This window comes from Hippoglossus stenolepis, chromosome 21 (genome assembly GCF_022539355.2).
Source record: "Hippoglossus stenolepis isolate QCI-W04-F060 chromosome 21, HSTE1.2, whole genome shotgun sequence".
Classification (NCBI taxonomy): domain Eukaryota; kingdom Metazoa; phylum Chordata; class Actinopteri; order Pleuronectiformes; family Pleuronectidae; genus Hippoglossus; species Hippoglossus stenolepis.
Window position 1 is genome coordinate 14,342,673 of NC_061503.1, and position 24,104 is coordinate 14,366,776.

Genomic DNA, 24,104 nt, shown 5'->3' on the forward strand with positions numbered 1-24,104 from the left:
ATATATACAGTGTAAAAACAAGACAAAGATGTACAGTGTGAGAATATGTTCAGTGAATGGATTGCACATGAACCTATTGCACAGACACAAATAGATAAAGAAATAAGTGGGGAAGTCTATTGTTTTAAGCGGCCTCAGATATCACGGATCCAGCACCCAAAGCACATATAAACACTTTATTAGTTTATTTATTTATTTATGATATTTTCAGGACATTTTATTTCCTTCATTACTTTCACTTTATTAATTCCCTTACTGTTTTCTACGGCCTTAACAGTTGTAAATGACTTTATTAATGGACAAATAATTATCAAAATAAAATTGAACCACCTTTCATCCCGTCCCGACCTTTCAGCCATTGACGCTACTGCGCATGCGCGCCGCGATTCCCTTCCCTTCCCTGCTCCCTGTCAGCACGTGCGTTCAGGTAAAGTACGAACTGCGCAAAACACACACAAAAAAAATGAAAATCCATATTTATTCTTTATTCTTTATTTGTGTTGTACACGTGTGAATATGTGAAGATAAATTGTTGTTGTGTTGGCTTGCAAAGAGCTAGTTAGCGAGCTAATTTGTCGATAGCTGCACCGTTAACTAGCTAGTGTCGTGTTGATTAAGTGCAAACTGCGCACTTTGCACACTCATGTCATATTTTAATCTGTTTATAAACTCTCTGACTTTACATTAGTGGTATTATAACGCTTACAGGTGTCGTCATGAACCGCTCACTTTCTCCAAACATGGTTCAACCCAACCTGCCCTTGAGGAAACCGTCATCCAGCCCGATGGCTGTTTCGGCCCCGGCTCTGAGGCACCTCTCCGGGCCCGGAGCTGCAGCACCCCTCCGCCCCGCTACTGGTGCCACCGGAGACGGTAAATCCCCCAAGTCCTCACCAGAAAACACCCACAGCATCAATGGTTGGACTCATAACCTGCCAGGAACACCTCTGTTTTTATGTCACTTGGATAATTGCATGGAAATATGATCCACATCTAAATATTTCTTGGGTCTTAAGTTTCAACTCATTAACTTTTCCTGTTTTGCAGGTCTTGTTCATCCACTGGTCATCAGGAGTAACTCTGGAGTATGTGTCAAAGCTACACTTCTTCATCTGAAATCTGTTCAGCCTGTTTAAATTAAAGTGTCACTTCTCAATGCCATTTTCTTCCTGCCTTCACAGGTGTTGGGATCCGAGCCCCCAGCACTGACTGTGTATTTCTGCAACTTCTGTGGGCACCAAGGTAACGGTGCACTATAAATGGGTTTGTTCAGGTCCATTAGCCGCGCACCAGTGCTAAAAGCAGCCAGCGATACCAGTTCAATTTACAGATAAAGACGTTCTCAGTCGGGATTGTTGTTAAGTCTGTTGCTCGGTGTTATTTTTACCACAAATTGTCTTGGCTAAGTGTTTTCAGTGCTGGTGCCTGTGTTTCTGAATGTGAAGAATGAGGAGGTGTCTAGAATCAAGGTGATGCTGTGAGATCACAAACCTCCTTCTATGCCAGAGATGAAAATCAGACTAAATTGAAAATTCAGTATAATTCACATATTTGTTTTTACCAATAGGCATTGGTGCTTCTGTGATTAAGTTGGCAAACAAGCATGTGCTATTAATAAAGTGCTGTTTTTGCCTCACTAAAATGGTTCCACATTATCCCACAAATTACTTTCTGAAATTCCACAAACAAATTTGAAGCTCATGGAGGACAAATGGTGAAAATGACCCTGACTAACTACTGGGTTTAAGTGATGTAAGTGTGAGAATTGGAGCAATGGGAAGATGTTTTCTAGTTCTTTGGGTGTGTTGATGGTAAAGGGCTAATGGATGATGATAATACAATTAATCATATAATTTATCACACTTGTACAACATCATACAACGTTTCTTTGGTCTTCACTGGTAGGAAACTTTCGGTGCACGCGCTGCAAGAAGACGGCTTACTGCTCTGTGGTGTGTCAGACAGAAGACTGGAAGGTGCACAGGCACACGTGCAAGTCCGTTGATCCAGAACCTGCAAAGTAAGCCGGTTCACCCACTGACACTCAGCTGTAACCAGTTTTTAAATACTCCTAACAAGAAGACTGTCAAATACCAAAGATGTTTCAAATTGATATATAATGTCCAGCAAGTAATGCATCTTTTATTCTAAAGAGCAAAACCAAAGGAAATCACTGCTTCACCTGCGACAGGAGACCCAGCCGGCCAGTTGGAGTTGAAGGTAATTGAACAGCTTTGGTCTTTATCTGCAAGTTCTGCAGTTGCATTATTAGAAATAATTAGTGATCATTTTGTCGTTTTATCTCTGTTTATTAAAGCATGCTGATGCACCCAGCCTCCAGAGGGTGTATTTAAAAGATTTAAATATGCGCAAATCTGTTATGGGAACAGAAATCAAGGTAAAACACTCCCAGTTTTTTTCTCAACTGCAGATATTGAATACCAGATGTCAGTATTTGTTTGTTGTAATTGTGTATGGTTTTTAGGCATCTGTTGTCGAGTTCTACAGCCCTGGCAGATTTTACCTTCTTAGCCAAACCCCCGAGTTGCTGGAAGCCCTGAAGGTCATCAGCGTGGAGCTTCAGAAAACGTACAGCTGCCCCTCAGCAACAACATACGTGCCCTGTGATGGGGAGGTTTGCGGAGTGCAGTTCTCCTCGGATCTGGTGAGCAGAGACCTTCTCAATGATTTTAAGAGGCAGAAGATTTGGTACTTGACTGTGTCACTTGTGTTTGCCTAAATTTGTATGTGTAGAACTGGTACCGAGGCCTCATCCAGACTTTGTCACCTGACCAGAAGACGGCTAAAATCCTTTACATCGACTTTGGCAATGAAGAGTGTGTCCCTGTGACCAGGATCCGACCCCTGAGTGCCAACATCCAGCCATTTAGTCCTTGCGTGAGTGCATAGTCACACCACTTAAATCAGTTGTATTTTTAGAAGTGTCCAAAGCTGCAGTTATTGCGATCAAAATATATTTTTTAGTTCCCGAATATCATCAATAATGCTCAAAGACAACCATTAAGTTCATGATGACTCCAACACTAGCATCTGTTATGTCCAGGCAATGGAGTGTCGTATCGCTGGGGTGCTGCCATTGGCTAAAAACTGGTCAAGCGAGTGCTGTGTTGCAGTGAGGCAGCTGCTGGCTGGCAAGACTGTGACTGTGAAGCTGGTGGAAACAGTCGAGAATAGTTGCATCCACGTTGTGGACATCCTGCTTTCAATGGGTAGGTTTTAGAAAGGCTGGAATAAATGATGATTAAAAGTCTGTCTTCAAAGTCAGTAACCCTGTTCGTGTTTCCTGTAGGAAATACATTGAGGATGTTCCTCCTTGAATATGGTTATGCAGCAGAGGAACCGATCAATGCACCACCGACTCAGCAGGAAATAAGTAAGATGGCTTAATCTTTACTCAGCCACTCTGTCTCGCATCATGCTACATACCATTAGGAACATAACTGGGGATAATGGCAGTTTGCTGTAATATTCACTGTTTGTCACTTTGTCCAAAAATTCAGTTTGAATGAATTTGACATGGCACGCAGTTTGTTCAAATATATGACATTGCTCGCAAGTCTCCTCCCATTTTTGTAGCAAAACAATGCAACTTTACTGGCTTACTTTACTGTTAGGTCAAGAGCGCATGCAATAGGTCAGGCTGACAGTGAGCGCCCTCTGCTGGATCACGAGGCAAACTGATTCAGACAGTCTGATGCGCTTCACACTGTACATTTTCAATTTGAACAGGTCATTGCAGTTCGAATGTGAACTTTTCCTCCTGCCTTCAAATAAATGTTCAAATTATGAATAAAAAGTCCTCAAGGTCATCACATTATTACTGAAGATATGAACAGATGATTTGCTGCTGGCAAATTGTCATAGATCTGTTCATCACCTAACTTTGTTCTGTACTTTTCAAAAGTCTAAAAATTTAGAGCAGTGCAAGTTATTATCTTTTATTACAGATAAGTTCTGCTGTAATGCTCCAAGGCCTTCCTGCATGACCCACAGACAAACAGAATACATGCAAAGAGTGTTCATCAGTAAATAAACAGTTTCACAGTGCATATCTTTATACTTTTGAAGTTCTTTTATGAGTCCTTCATGAAGTCTAAGTGAAAATATGGTAATTAAAGAGAGACAGAAACTAATTATTACTTCTCAGAGCAAACATTTTCACTGTTCACTCTCGTTAAAATGATTTACAGTATCTGTTCGATCCCCTTCAGGCGTCATGATGAGTGCGTCCTTGGAAAACTTCAAGCGTCAGTCCAATGGAAAGGACGACAACACCTGGGCTCATCCTCCAGAGCCTCTGACCCAGGCGGTGGGTGACTCCTTTTCTGTTGTGGTCATCGACTTCCAATCACCCACTGACATTATTGTACAGAAGGTGGAACATGCTGGTAAGGAGCATTTTTTTTTTCTAGTGCACACAAATTAAACCTCTGGACCTCTGTATTTTAAACTTGAGAGATTTGGGTTCACAGGAGTGATTCAGGAGTTGCAGTTGAACCTGAGGGAACATTGCTCTCGAGTCCCAGCCCCTCAGAACTTCAGACCAGCACCCGGCACTGTTTGCTGTGCCCAGTTCTCAGGTACAACACGTGTTCATTGGGTTTCTTGAACACATTGCATCTACTTAAGAAGCACTCATGCAAACTGTTTTAACCAGGTTTCACTGGATCAAAGATTTTTTTATTTGCTAAATGAGAAGTGAATTCTTTATCAACCTGTGTTTTTGATATCAGTGAGTCTATTCACAGATTAAAAATAATATCAAAATGGTAATCTCTACTGGTTGACCTGTGTGTTTCTTCCAGAGGACAAGCAGTGGTACAGGGCCAAAGTTCTGGCATATCCCTCAGAAGAACGCGTCTGTGTTGGCTATGTTGATTTTGGCAACTCCGAGGAGGTGGAATTAGGTCACCTGCGGCCTATAAGCACTTCATTACTGGCCCTGCCAATGCAGGCTATGCCTTGTGGCCTTGCAGGTAGTATTAGCACTGTGCACAACATTTTAAACTTCTTTTTAAACAATCTGTATTGAGTTGCATGCCTGCAGATATTGTTTTTTTCCTTTCATTTCTCAATGTCTCCTCTACCACTACCAGAAAACTGCTAAGATTCATTGGCACAATCCGGTTTTGCTAAATTGAAATGTTGAAACACAAATATATGCAGTCTTAAGTCCATGGTTGTTCACCTACTCAAACCTGTGTGTGCTGTTCCTTTCCAGGGGTCCAGCCTGTAGGGGAGAGTTGGTCAGACGACTGCCTGTTGGCCTTGCGGCGAAGAGTATCGAACCGAATACTGCGCGTTGAGATCCAGAGAGCCGATGAGGGCAAAGCTTCCGTGGCCATAATTGACGAGGCCAGCGATCCTCAGGCCAATATAGCTGAGCTGCTGATCTCTGCCGGTTACGCTGCACCCACTCCTGTTGCCACCACGAGTAGCGACCAGCAGGTCGACCAGATGACATCAGCTTCTCCTGAACTGCCTGGTGAGAAGTGTCTGAAGTTCATCTTGCTAACGTTACATTTTGAGGTTTTTTGCTCAAAAAACACAGAGTAAAATTGCGCCTGTGTATGTTGAATGTGTTGAAATGTGCTCGACTCCAGCCTCTGAGCCTCTGGTGTGGTCTTTTCCTGAGTTTCCCTGTGACGGCCAGACAGTGGCGCTGCTGCCCAGTGTTCTGGACAACCCTGGAGAGTTCTACTGCCGCTTAGACAATCCTGCAGGTATTGTTGTTTGAGCATAGAGGGCCACCATCATTAGTTTGTCACAAAAAAATTAATCACAATATGGGCTTGTTGAGTCTTATTACAGTCCCTAATGGGCCTTCTTCACATCAGACATTTAGACTTCTCACAGTAATATTGCTGTCTGTTTCTTTTTTAATCTTAACAGGGGGTCTTAATTGAGTTACATCATCTATTTAGTACAGCTAATCCTTAGTTTGAGTCATTTGCCATATGTTTGGGGACACACGGACAATTTTATTGAGTAGAAAATGGTTAGCAATGACTTGTATCCTTTGTTGCTCCCCCAGACTGATGCAAGTAACTCCACCAACTATTAGAAACACTGCAGTCTGTATGAAACTATGTCATTTCAGATGTCCTAATAAGACTTCATCATTGTATTTGTGTGTTTGACAGACCACCAGCGGCTGATAGATCTTGGGGCTGAGCTGAAGCAGCATTGCGAAGCGGATAACTCACTTTTTGAGCCCAAAGTAGGAGAGCCGTGTTGTGCCGTGTTTCGAGGTGAGACTCCCTGTTGTGATAATGTTAATTGAGTTCTGTTGTAGTTGTCCAGAAAGTAGTTTTTTTTGTGGGAATATATTGTGTTTCTGTTTCCCCCTCAGGTGATGGAGCATGGTACCGGGCTATGGTGAAGGAGCTGTGTGAGAACCAGGTGTCCGTGAACATTGCGGACTATGGTTACAGCATGAAAGTAGAACGGCACCAGCTCAGATCCATTACACAACGACTCCTGGCTCTACCCTTCCAGGCAGTTCGCTGCTGGCTCTCAGGTTGTGTGTGTGTGTGCATGTGTCTGCGTGTGTTTTCTCCAAGTAAATATATATATATAATATAAGTAATTGGTCCATGGTATTTGTTCCTATGCCTCCGTGCAAACGACAGCTGAAGCTGGAGGTATTTTGTTTTCAGCTTGTTCATCCAACTATGATGAACTTGATATCTGAGGAACTGATAATACATGAGGGAATTTCTTTAATTTGGCAGCAACATATTAGCATTTGCTATCGAAGGTCAAGGTCACTGTAACCTCATAAAACATTTGTTTTGGCTTCTTGAATGTGACATCTTAAAATGGCCTTGAGGGAATCTCTTCAAATTTGGAAGAAACATTCACTTTGAATTCAGGATGAGCTGATTTGGAATTTGGTGGTGAAAAGGTCAAGGTCACTGTGAACTCCCTTCAAAGTCTTAATTAGACACATTATGAGTCTGGATAAGGCTGGACACACATGATGTAATCTGTAATGTCATTGGCTGGTGGAGGCATTGTGGTAACTGTAGTCCTATTTAGCAGCAACATAAGACATACAATAATTAAAGGAAGTTTAAAAATAGTTACTAAAAGATTGAAAGTATCCTGTTCATCTTTTGAGATTTAAATATGGGTTTGTTCTGTTTGGTTTCAGGTGTAGAGCCCCCGGGTTCAGAGTGGAGCAGCGAGGCCCTCCTGTGGTTCCAGACTTTGGTGGACGGCGAGCAGCTCTCTGCACGTGTCCTCTCTGTCACTGAGCAGGGCTACGGGGTGGAGCTGCAGAGCAGAGGGCAGAATGTGGCCGATGCCCTAATTTCTGTGCAGCTGGCCAAAGTTCCTGGAGAGGTTCCCAAAGAGATCCATGCAAACACAGGCTCTGAAGCCAAATACCCAGAGAGTGCAACACAAAATGAGCTCAGCCAAAACCTTGCACAAGCCTCCATCCAGGCAGGAGCCACTTCCAAAGAGATGCCAGCTGAAGAGCAAACTGCTGTGCCATCAGAAGGTCAGCTACAGCCGATGACTCTAAGATGTAGAACATTGGTCGATTTAAGGAGCCTGATTAAATTGTCTTTAATTTGTTTTCCAGTACCATCTTTCCCTGTCGACTGGAAGACAGTGGAACTGCCTCTCAACGAGACCTTTAAGCCGTACATCGCAGCTGTCGCTAGTCCTTCCCTCTTCTACCTGCTTGGTCCCAGTTTGGGTCAGAACCCTCACTTCGTCGCTCATATCCAAATAGTGAAAACAAAAGGAAAGTGCCTCAGCCACTCCTTCCTGTTGTAATTGCTGTGTTTTTTTCAGTAGTAGACCAGCAGACGCTGCAGCGGCTGATGATGGATGTAGCTGCCTACTGCAGCAACAACCAGGCATCTTTGTCCTCTGCTGTCCTGAGCAGACCAGCTCCTGGGGCTGCCTGCTGTGTCCAGTTCTCTGGTGAGGAACATTATATTATTCATGTTATACATCACATGATGGACAGATAACTTCCAGTGATTAAATTTACATGATAGGATATTTTTGGACATTTTCATAGTTTTCCCAGGGAATGCTGTATGGATCTTGATAGAAAAAATCAGGCATATATAGGAAACTGATATGGATGTATTTGTGCAATTTGGTGCAACATGATTCAAATATGGAGGACTGCTGGATGTGCTCCACTTAGGTTTTAATCATTGCTATTACTCCCTAAAGCCACTAGGTGTCAGACAGGTGAATGACTATGGGCCTGTTTCACCCTAACATATATCTGCTCTGCACAAAGGCTGACAATAATAACTGTGAAACATCACACTGAGATATTTAGACTCCCTGCTGGGTTCATTTTCACATCAGATTGTGGTTTATGAGGAAATTGCATCAAGGGGTTTAATAGTCACTGTCATCAGGGGAAAACCCCATCACCCAGGTATCATCATTCCCACACATTGTTTAATGATCGCAGGAAAGAAACTGCCTAGCTCGCAAACACAGTCAGCTGCCATGAATTCTCTTCCTTCCTTCTCCCATCCAGTTTTTATGTTTGTTCTCCGGCAATTCTTGAGACCCCACCTGCAGTTGTTACCCGTGCAGACCCAAGCTGGTAATTTGGTGTCTGCTAGTAGATATAATTACACAGCGTGTGCTCAGTGCAGCATAGGAGCGGCTCTGCTTTAAACACAGTATGCAGGTAGGAGACTATACCTTGGCATACATTCCGTAGCTCGGCTAACGACAGGGTCCGGTTTAATGGAGTTCTTTTTGCAGTGTCTGTGGATTCTTAGCCGGTACGGGCTCGGCACACTTTAAGGGCGGATATTTGACCAGAAGACCAGGAAATAATGATTATTGATAACAAATTTCGATAAGATATATCTATGTTCTGTGCCTCAGACAATTCAATTCAAGTTTAATGAAAATGTCCTTTTTAATCTGTAACAGAAAGTTGAATGAACACATTACAATAAAAACACTTCCGGAGCTTGTAAACTAATCCTCCGCAACTTTTATTCCTCAAAAATCCACCAAAATATGAAATAAAAGTTGTTGGACCTTTTCTTTTTTCCAGCCGACAGTAACTGGTACCGTGCAGTGGTCCTGGAAGCAGGTGAGAAAGAGTTGAGTGTCATCTATGCAGATTACGGCAACACTGAAAAGGTGCCGCTCTCCCGAATCTTACCGATCCCCGAGCACCTGCTGCAGCTTCCCTTTCAGATCACCCGCTGCACCCTCGCTGGTAATTATACAGCTTTATATTCTTCTTTCTGGAATAAATTTCAAACTAAACCATAATTGTGCTATCTGTAATTCCTCCCTTCTCCTAGGTAAGGAGCACTTCCCCGTCGAGTGGCCAGAGGAAGTGCAGCAGCTGTTTCAAACCGTCCTCTCGAAAGACGTCCTCGCCACCGCTCTGTCCTTCGACGGCTCCGCTAACGTGCTGTCGCTCACTCTGCCCGCTGAGAGAGGCGGAGGGCAAGTCACTGCCATGATAGTGGAAGCACTGCAGATCCTGACCAAGACAAATCCTTCCCCAGCCACCACCCAGAGGGCTGAACAAACCGACAGGAGCACGCCTCCTGTCAGCTCCACGGCCGAGCCCGAGTGCCCACAGCCCAAGTCCCTACCTGAAACCCAGAAGAGGCCTGAACACACAACAGCTGCCAGTGGATCAACCATAACTTCAGAGCCAACGTCCCTCACTCGCCAACAGATTAAAAAAACACATGTAGAATCAGACAGTGGTTAGTGACGTCACTATTTCAATGTTATTTCCAATATTGTTTGCAAATCTTTACTATGATATAATGCAAATAATAATTCTAGTAAACCAGGTGTTCAAATAAAAATCTGGATCTAGTGAATTGAAATGTGGTTTCATAAGGGCGCTGTTGGGCCTTGGCAGAGGTGTTCACTCCACTCGGTGCTTTAATAGTTTACAGCTTGTTTCTGGTATCCATTCTATTTCCTTGCTTAATTAGGTTCAAATGAAGCGGCAGGTAATTATTATTTTCATCATTGATTTTACTGTAATCTTTGAAAAATGTGTATTTCAGAAGATCCGGTGCAGAAGATTGTTGATCAAATGGAGCCACCATTAAAAGTGAACACAGAAACTAATGGTACGTCAGCTTTTAAAAACAAGAACATGATCTGTGACTGTCAGACGTAAAATGTTTTCAAATTTTCAATCAGACTTTTTTTGACAGCTGAAGATGGTGTAACGTTCACTTGTCCTTCTGTTTGAATCTCAGATCCTCAGACCTCCGGCTGCTGCTGTGCCAGCCTGAAGACGAAGGTTCGGCCTGGAGTTTGAAACCATAATTTTTATTTATTTTTATGACATTTGATTTCCTGTCGTACTTAAAAATGTAGAAATAAAAATGAATATGTCGTTACCCTCCATTAAACCGGACCCTGTATACATATATAATGTGTATGTTGTTTCCTCTCGTCTTCCACAGATGGATCACCTGGAGCAGCTGATGCAGCTGCACATTTCTCTCATGGGGCAGTTCGTTGGACAGAAGAAATAATGTTTACCCATAATGCACTTATCTGCAAGTTATGTTCCAGCTTTAATTTCAATTTAGTGCACTTAAAAGTGAAAATGCACTTTTTGGAGGACATTTGTTTTTAGCCTGCAGTTAATGTTTAGGTTTTAATATTTTCGAAGGCTTTTTGAAATCCGGTGCTTGAAAGTGAGCAGAAATATTTGAGATGTTCAACTCAATTTGTCAAAGTGTGTGTTTGTCTCCTGTGAGTGTGAATGGAGCCGCTGCCATTGGTTTCTTTATTCAGTCCTATGCACTTGTTCAGGTGGGATGTTCATCCTGGTCCAGTTTTCTGTTTGACGTGTGTTTACATAAAAGTTCTGTGATGGAAAAAAAGACGCAAGTAGAAGTTGTTTTTATTTTGACAGCACAATCCAAAACATCCAGAGTGAAAAGTTGATGTTTGAAAACGTGTTTCCTACATTTCCCTGAGTGGAAGTGTGAGGATTAGTTTCTCCTAATGGTCCCAGGCTGTCTGAGCTCCTCCCTGTCTCCGTGTTTGAGACGAGGGCAAATCAGAGCCTGTTCACCGGTGCAGGAGAACCAGAGGTGTGCGCATGGAGAGGAGGCGGGGTCAGTGCGCTCCTGTCCCCGGGGCTGAGTCAGTCGCATCCCGGATCCAGAGCGGAGAGGAGTCCTGGGGGAGAACCGGCCAGAGACGGAGGAGCCCAGACTGCAGCGCACGGTAAGAAGATGGTTTATCTGATATGTCTGCGGGTGTTTTAGTCTGATGATGAAGCTGCAGAGCGCCGCCTGCTGAAAGTGTTTACATGTGAATTAAATGAACCAAAAGCGGAACATCTGGATGTTTCTGCACAGATGCAAATGCGCAAAGAAGAATGATGGATATGAATACAAATGTTTAATTTGTTTAATCCAAGTGTGAAAGTACCACTATATGAATAAAGGTATGACATCATTTTAGTTGGAGAACAAGTGAATTGAAAAACACAAGAAACCAAAACAAACCCCCTTAAAAGTGATGTGAATTTGATGATGATGAATGATGAATTTCTTGAATTCCATGCACCCATTTACGACTTAACCAGGATGAGTGGCATCAGTTTTGTTTGTCTTCTTGAGTAAACCTGGGCTCCTGTTGCATGATGGGGTCACAACCTCTGACCCCGGGTTTCCCTTAAAGAGTGACCAGATGTTAACAGAAGTTGAACTACAGGGGAAATTAAACTTGTTTAAATTCTATCAATTTTTATTTAAATCCTGAAACGTTAGCTCGTGTTTACTTGTTGTAAAATAACAGCTGGGTGTGTTTCTCTGATGTTAAAATTAAAGCAACCCTATGTAGTTTTTATTGAGCAACAGCGCCCTCTGCAGCCACACGTGATTAATTCCGTTGGACTCCGTGTTTCTAACGATTTAAGTTGTTTTCATGTTGAGAAAAACACTAATGAATGTTGGATATTACCCATGATCCTTGGCTAATTGAACTACAGGAGCTGCTGCTGCTGCAAACAGTTAACAAGGTTTCCATAGGGTCTTAATATCTTAAGTGTAAAATCTAATCATCTTAATTTTGGACCTTGAGTCTTAAATACATAATGGGTCTTAATTATGTTAACGTTGGTTTAACCTTACTTCCTTCATGCTTTAAAATATGTGCATCATTTGTAATGTCTGTTTGTGTTGCAGTTCTTTCTCAACAAGACAGATATTAACACAGTCATAAAACTAAAAACAAGACCAATGAAGAACTGAGTCAACAAACACTGGGGTCAGAAATGTTCTCATTCTCTGAGAGATAACATGGAGTTTCAAAGGTTATTCTAGGCTTCTTTATTTTATCTTTAATTATGGGGAAGTGTTAGTAATTCTAGGGCTTCAATATTCCTTCATATCGGTCCTACTTGACACGGGTCTTAGATTTCATTCATTATGTTCTTAAAGGGTCTTAAATTTAACTGTTGAAACCAGCTGAAACCCTTCATATTTTAAACGTTTCCTGGCTGAATATTGGAGATAAACGCTGGTTTTCAATGACGTCTAAGTCTTTTTACCTGATCTACAGTGCAATTTTGATAACTTTAATGCCAAAAAAGTCACATAACGTTGCTTTAACGATGCAGACGGGAGCTTTTATTTAGTTTTACTCCATCAGATTGGAGTAGAAAGTTCAGTAAGGTTTTCACATCCTCTGTGTGTGTGGTTGACCTCCTTGCTCTTTGAACTTGTCCCTTCGCTTAATTGAAAACCAACACGTTCATTTTGAATAACATTTGTTCTTCTGTTGTTCTAAAAGTGGCTCCTCCAGGTGACTCATCCTGAAATCATTTAACTTGTGAGGATGTTTTCTCAAAGCGATTCACCTCCAAGTACAGGTTAGGAGACCTCGTATGAAGTCGCTCCAAATGCTCGACCTCGTTTCTAATGACAGACTACAAGAGTGGAGGCACTTTCCAACCTGTCGACCAATTAAAAACAGACGGCACATCCACGGTCGAGGCCTTTTTTTCTTTTTCTTTAAGGTGGTGTGTTTTTAGGAATGTCCCAAAATTAGTCTCATTTCTTTTTAAACCCTGTGAATGAAAGTATCAGGTTTACAGACTCATTCCAGCTGAATAACGTTTGACCTAAATCCAGAAATTATGAGGAGCTGCACAAACGCATGCATAACAAATATGTACTTTTAACAAAAGCACCATAGACCCGCAGGTTTGTCTCTTTAAGTTGAGCTGTAATGAAAGTTGAGTGCAGTGTTCACAGTCTGTCAGAGGGCGACAGGCAGGAGGTGGAGGGATCCAGAAGAATGCTTGTGAAGAGGCAGCCAATTTTCAGACAGCGGTGTGTCGTGCACATGCGTGTGTAGTCTACACCATGTGGATATTTTATTTGTAGGCATGCATGACTGCTCCCCCCCCCCCCAAGCCCCTGGAAGTAATGAAATTTCTTGTCCTCGAGACGTAAATACAGCATCAATAACCCCTGGAGATGTTTATCAGCCTGGGGCTTCTCCGACAGTCGCTGCATGCCTGCTCCGTAGATCTGTATCACACACACACACGCACGCATAGTACACACAGAATCCTTAAAGCTGCACACAATTGTGTCTCTGTTTCAGAAACACACAAAGCCTCTTACCTATAGGAAGGTCTCTCACACACTTCTCTCACACAGGCAGGATATTATGGTCGATCTCATCAGCAGTTAATCAAACCTTGTCCTTCGACTTCAGAGCCAACAATGAACGTACAGATCAAAGCAGGAGGGATCGTTAATCCTTGGTTTTAATACACGGAAAGATGACATGAAGTTAAAATGTACACTCTGTACACACTTTATTCATTGGTATATGACTCATAATTATAAACTCACTCCATCATTTCATCCTATTAGACATGTGTTAAGTTTGAATAATAATTAGCATATGAATTATTGAGTTATGTCCAAAAACATGTTTTCTTGAGGTCACATTGACTTTGTCCTTTGATCACCAAATTCTAATCAGTTCATCAATATCAAGCCTCATCCAGGAATACACACTGATTACACCGTAGATATCGAGGACACACACACAAACACACACAAACACACAGTCTCAGCCCTCACTGCGAATTTGAGTTCCCACTCATTATAAACTCTCTTTCCCAGTCAAAACAAAGATCAGTCGACATGCTGGTGTACTGTGTGTGTGTGGACAGTTAAGTGTTTTGGTACATGCCAAAATCCTTGTGTTCCTCCATGTTGGCTGTCAGTCGTCAGGTTTCACTTCATCTGATCTTGTTGAAAGGTCGACCGACAATTAGCTGAAGAAACGAGTCCTTAAGGCAAGTTTCTTACTCGACCTGCCTGGTAAAGACGGAGGCTAAATGTGGCCTGTGGCTAACATCTCTCTTCATCCCCCTTTGAGCCTCATGCTGTGTTTCTGGTACTTCAGGGAAAACAGCCAGCCAGGCTTGAAATGCTGTTTTTCTGGTGAGATATTTCACCGGTTCCCAACCTGGAGGGTCAGATCATGACATTTATGTTGCACAGAATTCCATTTCTCTTTTTTATATATATATTTTTCTTGACTTTTATGTTCTATTTTTTGAAATATTGAATACTTCCACATCTTCAGCCTCGTAAAAAGCCTTCAAACGTTGCAGCAAAGTTTTCAATACTACTTAACCCCCTGTTTTTTCGATTTTGTTCTGTATTTTCTTTCTAAGCTCGTGTCTTATCGTTCCAGGTGTCCCAACATGCTCCCTGATATCCATCTCTCCCTCCTCGTAACTCTGCTGCTGCTGCTTCAAGGTCGGTTCTACTGTTCTGCATTGAATCCTCCCTCATTATAAAGTCAAAATATACAAATGCACAAAACGTGACCGTACACAACCTTTAGCTCATCTTTACAACCTGATTCTGTAGCTGCGTATTTGCTGTTTAAGCCTGACTGTGAATACTTTGTGTTTTTACACCTTTTCTACATCATTGAACATTCAGGTTAGTTTAGCTTAGCACACAGACACTGGAAAAGGAAGGAAACGGCTCATCCGGCTTCATCCAAAGGCATTAGTTTGTATTTATGAACTTCCGGTCTTAAAATGGACCATCTGAGGGCTGGTGTTTGACCCAAATTGAGATAAATGTTAATATTCGGGTTATGTTATGAGGTTAAATTGCTGACGGAGAGAGAGACTTAAGTCAATGTCATGAAAATCAGTATTTGTGAGTATATTGAGGTGTTGGAACCCTCGACTGATGCTCCTCCGGCCAACCTCAGATTCTTTACCAGATATTTTACTGCTCAAACCTGTCGAGTCCCCGGTCCTGAAGAATTCTCGTACGTTTCCACACAGGTCAAGTTGAGTGTCGTATTTTATAGCGTATCGTCAGTTGTTCTCTTGCACCTGAGAGTTGTTGGTATTTGCCCGAGGGCAGAGGCGGCGGCTGTGGGGCAATACAATCTGCAGCTTGTTTTCAAAAATGACAGCTTTAGCACCATGTAAAGTATTTATTAACAGCCAGTTTAAGACTTTGAACCTGAACCAAACCAGACTGTTTTCACCTTGTCCGAGACGCCCCCTTCTCCTCCTGCGCTGACAGGAGCTGATAACATGTTGCAGGATAAGTATCCATGTAATCCGCTCTGTCAATGTCAATTTCACAGACCAGGTAGAAGCTGATTTTCTGTGGTGGCTGCTCGTCACTCCTCGGGCCTGAAGGATTCCTGCTCATTATCTCCTGGTTTTCCTGCCATGTTTTCGATCACAGATATTACAGATACACAGAGTGGCTTAGCGAGAGGCTGAACAGACAGACTTTTTGTTCAGAGCCGTGGGGCCCCGCTGACCACGAGAGAGCAGCTTGCCAAGACCCTAAACTTTCACTGTCAGGAGGAGCTTGGTGCTGGACTGACGCTGGAATTAGGAGGCGGATGAAAGGGTCAGGATTGTGAAGAGGTCGCGGTGTAGGGTTGCAGCTGCTGCTTTTCTTTTAGCGATTAGTGTTGTTGTTGGATTTTACAGTAGATTGTTTCCTGTGATGGTGATGACCAGGATGTCGTGGACGTCAAGTCAGCTGCTTTATTTGCTCTCAAGGAAAATATAGTTTGTATTTCAACATTATTATCAGATTTTTTCTAGTTTTTGCTGTGAGAAACAAACAGAAATCAGTATATAAATGATTATGAATAATTCTCTTATCTATGTTGCTTATACCCCAAAAACCTCCCAACATATAATTTTCAATGTGAGGATTCACCACATTTCTACATCTTATAATATTGTAGATTTTGATAAAGATGTACATGTTTTAAAGTTCTGAAAATCTATGTTTGTTTAAATCTGGACTCATAAACTGCTAATTCTACAGTATTTGTTAAAAATGTAGTTTTTCATAATGTATCTTTTAATGTTAATATTGTTTTGGTTCTGTGTGTCATATATCTTTTCTCCCCAATCCTCACACTGACTCCTGGTGACAGAAAGCTGAGGATAAAGTCAGTGTTCGTGCTACAGTGCCGGATGCAGAGATAAACTTTGCACATGAAACTGATCTGTGATGTTTCTGTCCCTTGTGGTTTTCCTCTTCTGACTGAAGAGAAGGACGCTGCACGTTTGTAAAAATCACTCGAGCGCTCCGTCCCTGTGCTGGACAAATACCTCTGTGACCCACTGGGGTTACCGGGGACACCAGGACGTGTTCACATGCCGGACAGGAAGTCACATGTCCCCCCCCCCTCCCTCTTCTCTGAGCTGTAGCCTGAACAGAGCAACGTCCTCTCAGTGACTAGAGCCAAAGAATGGTCTTCTTCTCTTGTCCATTCACATTAGCTTTAAATACTCAATTATCCAGCCCAGAGGGGGGGGTCAAGTGGGAGTCAGTGAACAGCGTCGGCTTCAGGGACAAAATCCTATTCTTTTTATTTTATTTTCTCTAGAGGCTCTAAAGATGTTTTTTAGTGTATTTAAAATGTTTTCTAAGCCCATCTGTACTGGACAGAATCTGGAGTTAGTTTGTGAACTCAATGAGCAATAATGCAAGACAATGATTAAAAATATAAATTAAACTGATTAAGTTAGACCTTTAGTTTTCACTGCCACCCCCTGCTGTTCATATTGAGTAATGGCAATATTTCTTCCCTCAACAAAACAGAGCCATAGTGATAATAATAACACAGGCTGACATTTAATCTGATAAGACAATTAACTCATATAAAACACTAGACGCTTAATAAATGTCGCCTAACAAATGCAGCTGGTGCATGAGAGAGAATAGACGTGTTTCATTTTATAGGAGAAAAGATGCATTTTAAATTAAAGGTATGTTTATTTTAGTTGAAATTATATATTTTTGAAAAAAGTATAATTCACAATAGAGTTTATGGTTAAACTGTAAAATATATCTTAGGAATCATTGCCTTCTTCTTTTAATATATATCGGCTGATGTGTTACTATCAGAATTTTGAAACAAAAGCATTGTCTTTGTATCTTGAATAGCTTTTTCGGTCCTGTTAGCACCGTGCATGTGCATAATACTGTTTGTTTCAACATTTCACCTCCACCTTGTTGTTGTTGTTGTTTCTCTTCCAGTCCAGCAGGGCATCACGGTGCAGGAGATCCAAACCAGCCATGACAACATCCTGAAAATCAACTCTGCAGGAGAGAGTGAGTCTGTGACCAAGACCACGTTCGAGGCTGCACATCTGCATGCATCTGGTTAAACATTGGGTCGTGCATATTTACAGCAAAGTGTGAGGACTGGGAGGGTTTTGTAAATTATGCTGCGGTTGAGTTATTTCAAATAGAAAAATCCGGAGTTGGAAACTTGACCCTTTGAGGTGGTGGGTGGTCTTATCAGCCTGATGTCTCTGTGAGGAAATGGGAAACACTCTCAGCCTCTAAAGATCCTCTGCACGATCGGCTGCACATTCTGACACCACAGTAACACTGCAGGTTATTTACGCCGTCAGCGAGTACAAACACGCTCCGGGGAGGGAGAAGGGAAGAGCTTTTGCTCGGTAATGGTTTTGTGGAAAAGAAAATTGAGCTCTGGCACGTTGAGCAGCTTTTGTTCTTGTTATGTCGAGGTATTATTTTCGTCTGCAGCAGCCCGTTTGATAACTAACCAGGATAATCTCCCAAACACGATAGAACATAGGGGCTCTTTGCCAGGAATGCATCAGTTTCTTCTTCCTTATCTTGACATCTTGTGGGTTTATTTCATTTCTGCTGTGTGTGTGTGTTTCCATGGGAAGTGATGCAGTGCTCAGCGGCGATGGACATCCTCTTCCTCCTGGATGGGTCCTACAGCGTGGGGAAGGGCAGCTTCGAGAGGTCCAAACACTACGCCCTCAAACTCTGCCAGGCGCTCGACATCGCACCAGACAAGGTTTGTCTTCTTTCCCCCTCTCTTTCATTCCGTCTGTTTCTCTCTCGTCAGTCACCGCCGGTTTGACCCCACGTTTTTTACAGGTGCGAGTTGGTTTGATTCAGTTCGGCTCCACTCCTCGGCTGGAGTTTTCTCTGGACTCGTACACGACCAAACAGGAGCTGAAGAAGCACATGAAGAAGATTTCTTACAGGTGAGTTTCTCCTCTCACCTGCACAGAGACGGTGTTTTGGGATATCGGAGGTGATCAGGGTTATTTGAGGTTTTGCCTCTAATGAAGCAATGTATCTCAAACAATGAGGATCTAAAAGCACAAACACAGTTAAAAAACAAATTGAAAACCAACTGCAAGGAATTTTAATATTTCAAGCTAATTTATCACAGTAGGGTGCATCTCTCCGCCAAGGCCCAACAGTCATAGTTATCAGTTTCCTAAATGTACCAGATGTTTCTTCCATCAAGATCCATTAATCATTTTCTGGAAATAAGGTGAAAGTTTTGAAAAACATCTTATCTCGAAATGTTAAAGAAATTAAAGAAAGATTCCTGGATCCGCACCAAAATTTAATGGGTTCTTGTCTGACCTACACCACATCCTTCCACCAAGTTACCTGAAAATCGGTTTTGTTGTTTTTGTGCTATCTTGTTCACAAGTACAAGTGCAGTACAACATTGTCTTCAGCCAGGATTGTTCTGACACTAACATGTGAAGAACGTTTCCACGCTCTAAACTCACAGGGGAGGCAGCACCCAGACAGCCCTGGCTCTCAAGTACATCCTGAGGAAGGGTTACCCCGGCGGCCGCAACTCCTCCGCCGTGGCTCGCGTCGCCATCCTCCTATCAGACGGGAGGTCTCAGGGCAACACGGTGCAGGCGGCTGCGCAGCTCAAAGAAACAGGCGTGGTCTTGTTCGCCGTCGGCGTGCGCTTTCCCAGGTAATTAAAACATTGTTCATCACGTCTGTTAGCGAAATTATAAACTACAATACATCTTCATTTTGTTTAGTTGTTTGATTTACTGTTTTATCTGTGTCACAGGTGGGAGGAGCTACACGCTCTGGCCAGTGAGCCAATGGAAAGCCACGTTTTCTTCGCCGAGCATTTCTACGATGCCGTCAACGGCCTGTACACGACACTGAGCACCTTCTCTGTCTGCAACGCCACGCCAGCAGGTGGGAGGTCACTGGTTCGTCACTGGACAATAATGAGAATCTAAAAATGATCTCTTCCTCTTTAACTCTTCTCCGTTCCCAACATCCCTCCATCCTCTCTCCCTAACGCCGATTCCAATGGATCCCGTGGTTTTCTGCCGTCCAGGCTGCCAGTTGGAGTCGTTCCCCTGCGAGAGGAAGACGCTGGAGACGGTGAAGGAGCTGATGGGGAATTTCATGTGCTGGAAAGGCTCCAAGGGTTTTTCCCCATACACGTCTCTCTGCCCCCACTACAGGCAAGATGAAGTTTAAATATGTGCAACAAAACAAATAGCATCCTCCAATTTACTGAAACTGTTTTAATACAGAGAACATTTTCTATGTAGCTGCACATTACAGCCATTGGAGAGAAAATTGGTAACTTTGAAAACGTGACCAGAAAACGAAATTTAATTAGTTTGTTGGTTTTTCGGTTTGTGTTTTCATGTGAGTTGTGTTTTCACTTCTTATTTTCTTGACCCACATGTTGCAGGTACAACAAGGCTTACAAGAGACACCAGACAGTTTGCCATCGGACCATCTGTCCAGGTGATAACCTTGTTCTCCTCCTTTGAATCCACATGCATGTTAACTTTTCTCTTTTCAGATGGTGTGTGTTTGTGCTGCTCACCTCCTGCCCCCTCTCTCTCTCAGAACCCTGTGACTCTCAGCCCTGTCTGAACGGTGGAACATGTGTATCAGAAGGTCCAGAGGGTTACAACTGTGTGTGTCCGCCGGGATACGGAGGAGACCCTCACTGTGGTACGTATGTGACACCATGTCACCATTTCATATCATAAAAGTAATTAAAACCAAACTTGTCAGAAACTACAACGACTTTTTAGTTTGCTCAATGTCCCATTTACTAACATGGAGGAGGTGAGGTTTTGAATAGACGGATGTACTTCGAGACGCTTCACTGTTGGGGAACCGACATGTCGTCCGTCTTTATTTCCAGTTCATGGTCCACTGAGATACTTGCAGCTCTTCACTAACGAACCGCTCCCTCCTCAGCTCCTGCGTTGTCACTCGACTGCTCTGTGGACCTGCTCTTCCTGCTGGAGGGCTCTGCCACTCTCACCTTGGAGGGCTTCCTCCGCCTCAAGTCCTTCTTGAAGCGCTTCCTGCAGACGGTGATCGGGTCCGACAGCCCCACCAAAGTCGGCTTGGCGGTGTTCGGCGGCGAGGCTCGAGTCGAAGCCCAGGTGGGTAAGTTCCGAGGGGACCTGAGGGGCCTGCTCAAGGCGGTGGACGCGCTTCAACCAATTGGCGGTGAAACCAAAACAGGAGAGGCGCTTCAGTACGTCACGCGCCACGGCTTCAAGAGCGCGCCGGTCTTCGCTGATGTGTCGGACGACCTCCCCCGTGTGGTGGTGCTGCTCACCGCCAACCCTGCCGTCGACGACGTGGTGCAGCCGTCTAAATACGCGCGGGACAGGGAGATCTTTCTTATCGGGGTGGGACCGGACCGCTTGAGGGGACAGCTGAATAATATCACCGGAAATCCACAGAGGACTCTCACCTACACGTCACCGGACCGGTTCAACGCCAAGATCCCAGAGCTCAAGGCCAAAATCTGCAGTGTGGACACACAAGGTACAGAACAGACTTCTACACAGTCTCCTTTCATAGGCAGAATATTCTTGAATATTTTCACTATTACTACTGTATACTGGATACTAATATATCCACATTGTACTCGGGATTCTGTCTTTGCCTCCAACAAGGAGGTTATGTCTTCACCCCTGTTTCACCCCTATGCGCGCTACTCTATAATAATTCTTTATGTGTGTGTTTCCCAGGTTGTCTGGGTCAAGCAGTGGACCTGGTCTTTGCCGTGGACGCCTCAGGTGGCGTCGGCCGTGATAACTTTGCCACCCTGCGCGACTTTGTGCGCAGCCTCACCGTCCAGTTCGACATCAACCGGGACGTGGCCCAAGTGGCGCTTGTGGCTTACGGACGCAGAGCCACCACCATCTTCAACCTGGACGCCCACGAGACGGGCTCCGCCATCCTCAAGGCGGTAGGCGACGCCGGCTACGTGGGTGGGGTGGCCTCGACCGGCACGGCTCTGCTCCACATCCACTCCGACGTCCTGACCGTCGCCCGAGGCGCACGGCCCGGGGTCAACAAGGCCGTGGTGGTGCTGACCGACGGCTCGGGCGGGAGCGACGCCTTCGTGCCGGCGCAGAAGATACGAGACAACGGGGTGTCTCTGTTTGTGATCGGGATCGGGGACGTGCAGAGAGAGAAGCTGCTGCAGATCGCCGGCTCGGAGGATCACATGATCTCAGTGCCCATGTATGAGGATCTCAAGTACTTTGAGGACGTTCTGGTGCAGATGCTGTGTTCAGGTGAGATGCACTCAGGGGAAAACCTCCATGGACAGGAGCGAGGGGTTGATTGAAAAGAAAATCCGAATAATCTGCCATATATTGTTTGTTTTTCACCAACACTCCTTTACAGCTGTGTAAATGTAGAAAACAGATAAATAGAGACTGTACGACTCTGAATTTTAATCTGTGAATATATGTGACTTGATAATAAGTTATTTTGGGGGATTTTCTGTCCACCAGAGGTGAAGAAGCCGGTAAACCTGTGCATCCCGAACCCGTGTATGAATGACGGGATCTGCGTCATGTCAGGAGGAAGCTTCCGCTGTCAGTGCCAAGGCTTCGAGGGACCACACTGTGAAACAAGTCAGTGAACTAACGAGAGTCTGGTTTTTAAATTAAAAGGGCTGCGCCTCCATCAAGTATTCTGTGTGTCACTGCATCCCCTCTCATCCTGATGGACCCTGTCGAATAGGAATAGTGGTCGTGACTTATTCTGCCGGTTTTGTTCACAGGAAGCAGGAGGCCGTCATCCAGAGGAGACCTCCCGAGGCCTGCAGGTCTTCGGAGGAAGAGCAGGCAGAGGAAGAGCCACCAGGAGCTGCTGCACCACTACAAGCTGCACCGCCGGAGACACGCCGCCTGACTCGCCTCAAACACGCTCAACACACATTTATTCACAGAAACCAATCACCTTCGGACTCTTAAGAACCAAGGATGTTTATTGGAGTAAAGGGAAAATCAATGTTTTTGCTATTTAAACCTGCACTGGAACTTGAACAAGTGCCTTCGAACTGTGTGCGTCTCTACTGTGGTGTCCATTTGTGTCCTGGTTTGTCTTTTTTGTTGCATTTGTCAGCCCTCACTGTGTATTCAAAGATGTAAACTTTTTATATTATAATATAGTACATTATAGTGTGTATATGTGTCGAGATTCTTTCTTTTTTCAGTTTATTAATCACAAACGGGACAAATTCCATAAGTTTCAGTAGAATTCCTTGACTTTCCTCGTTTTCAGCAGCTCAAACATCCTCATGTCAAACGAGTCCCGTTCATGAATATTTTACTTTCATCAGTGAGAAATGAATGTGTTGACTCTAATTATCCTTTAAATGTTTAATGTGTCCTCTGCAAATTTAACCTTCAGTTTGTTTTCAGCAGAGAAACTCCACTAATGAGTGCGAGGTTCAAAGGCTAAAAAAACAAATTCTCAGTCGGTGTTGTCATCAGTACATTTTTATTTGAATAAAAAGTGCATTTCTACCTAGCAATACAAGCCAAGAGGCTGGATAATGGTGTAAATATATTTACATCTTGGCTACCAGCATACATGAACCAAGCTACAAAAGGGTGTGTACAAAATGGGCATTTTAGTCGAGGGGTGTCTCTGTCTCAACATTTCAGTGGTTTCAAATCTTTGCGTTTGTAGCATTGAAATATCTCGTTTCATCGTTATCAAGAACGATTGTTAGACTGGCCAAAACGCTCCTACATCCAATTCCTCCTCCTTGCAAACAGAGGGAAATAAAAAACACTTTTGAAGTCATTAGAGCCAAAGTTATCCAGTGGTATTTGAAGAAACAGCTTGTGCGTCTCTCTGATTGGCTCTTTTTAGTCTTGGCAGGGAGGTGATGAGGATGAAGGATCCAGAGAAGGGAGGTTGTTGATTTATTTGTCTGGACTTCTAATGCTAAACGTAGGACGAGTTGTGGATTTGATCAGGTCAGAGGAGACCAAAGACTGTTTTCCTCCTAGGTGGTGGATTTCTTCTCCCACTCCTGTAAACACAAATAAGAAAAGGAGAGTGTAACGAATGTTTCATAATACTTTAATAACTTGTTCCCCCTGACATCCAAACTTTCAAACGAAATCTATAGTCTCACCTTAGCTTTCTGCAGAACTTTGCCTTTCGTGGCCATGATGGAGGCCGGTCTGTTCTTTAGTGCAGAGGCAGAGTTGACCGGTGAGACCAAGTCTGCACTGAGGTTGTTTGGGTTTTGGGACGATGATGATGTTGATGAAGATGTTGTTAATGAAGACGATGATGAAGATGATGTCTGGGTAGCAGGCAGGGTTGAAGATTTAACCTGAGGGTAAAAGAAGAGAGGAGGTTCTTTCATAATCAGTATTTCAAACTTAAAGGTTCTGAAGTTCTGCATTGGTATCATAGACTGTATTTAAAGATGGACGACGA

General features: G+C 43.5%; 3 protein-coding genes across 7 annotated transcripts in view; 2 read left to right on the forward strand and 1 right to left on the reverse strand.

The window, feature by feature from the left end:
* The first annotated feature begins 350 nt into the window (after positions 1-350).
* tdrd1 (tudor domain containing 1) lies at positions 351-10,895 on the forward strand. Of its 2 annotated transcripts, none has more exons than XM_035145984.2 (26): positions 351-427; positions 709-873; positions 1,048-1,085; positions 1,182-1,242; positions 1,906-2,020; positions 2,154-2,220; positions 2,318-2,398; positions 2,486-2,665; positions 2,755-2,898; positions 3,065-3,230; positions 3,311-3,394; positions 4,233-4,409; positions 4,494-4,601; positions 4,827-4,997; positions 5,243-5,506; positions 5,625-5,744; positions 6,165-6,272; positions 6,374-6,541; positions 7,178-7,528; positions 7,613-7,729; positions 7,828-7,959; positions 9,074-9,241; positions 9,330-9,746; positions 10,059-10,124; positions 10,257-10,300; positions 10,467-10,895. In XM_035145984.2, exons 2-26 carry the CDS (start codon positions 717-719, stop codon positions 10,536-10,538), a joined length of 3,576 nt encoding a protein of 1,191 aa, XP_035001875.2. In that variant the 5' UTR covers positions 351-427; positions 709-716; the 3' UTR covers positions 10,539-10,895. The 2 variants fall into 2 exon arrangements, with proteins under 2 accessions (XP_035001875.2, XP_035001876.2); XM_035145985.2 differs by having other exon boundaries at positions 7,831-7,959.
* Positions 10,896-11,149: 254 nt separating this feature from the next.
* On the forward strand, positions 11,150-22,830 carry vwa2 (von Willebrand factor A domain containing 2). The gene is made up of 14 exons (XM_035145380.2): positions 11,150-11,241; positions 14,743-14,807; positions 17,589-17,663; positions 18,254-18,387; positions 18,471-18,580; positions 19,126-19,323; positions 19,426-19,559; positions 19,705-19,834; positions 20,071-20,126; positions 20,232-20,339; positions 20,592-21,173; positions 21,380-21,931; positions 22,154-22,276; positions 22,426-22,830. Exons 2-14 carry the CDS (start codon positions 14,753-14,755, stop codon positions 22,554-22,556), a joined length of 2,388 nt encoding a protein of 795 aa, XP_035001271.1. The 5' UTR covers positions 11,150-11,241; positions 14,743-14,752; the 3' UTR covers positions 22,557-22,830.
* A 300-nt stretch (positions 22,831-23,130) lies between these two features.
* Positions 23,131-24,104, reverse strand: part of afap1l2 (actin filament associated protein 1-like 2) — a 34,569-nt gene continuing 33,595 nt past the window's right edge. For all 4 annotated transcript variants that reach the window (XM_035145378.2, XM_035145377.2, XM_047338262.1 and 1 more), the window contains 2 exons: positions 23,794-23,997; positions 23,131-23,688 (listed from right to left, as the gene is read on the reverse strand). In XM_035145378.2, coding sequence (XP_035001269.1) covers positions 23,662-23,688; positions 23,794-23,997 — 231 coding nt within the window. In that variant the 3' untranslated portion in view covers positions 23,131-23,661. The remainder of the gene's footprint in view (positions 23,689-23,793; positions 23,998-24,104) is intronic.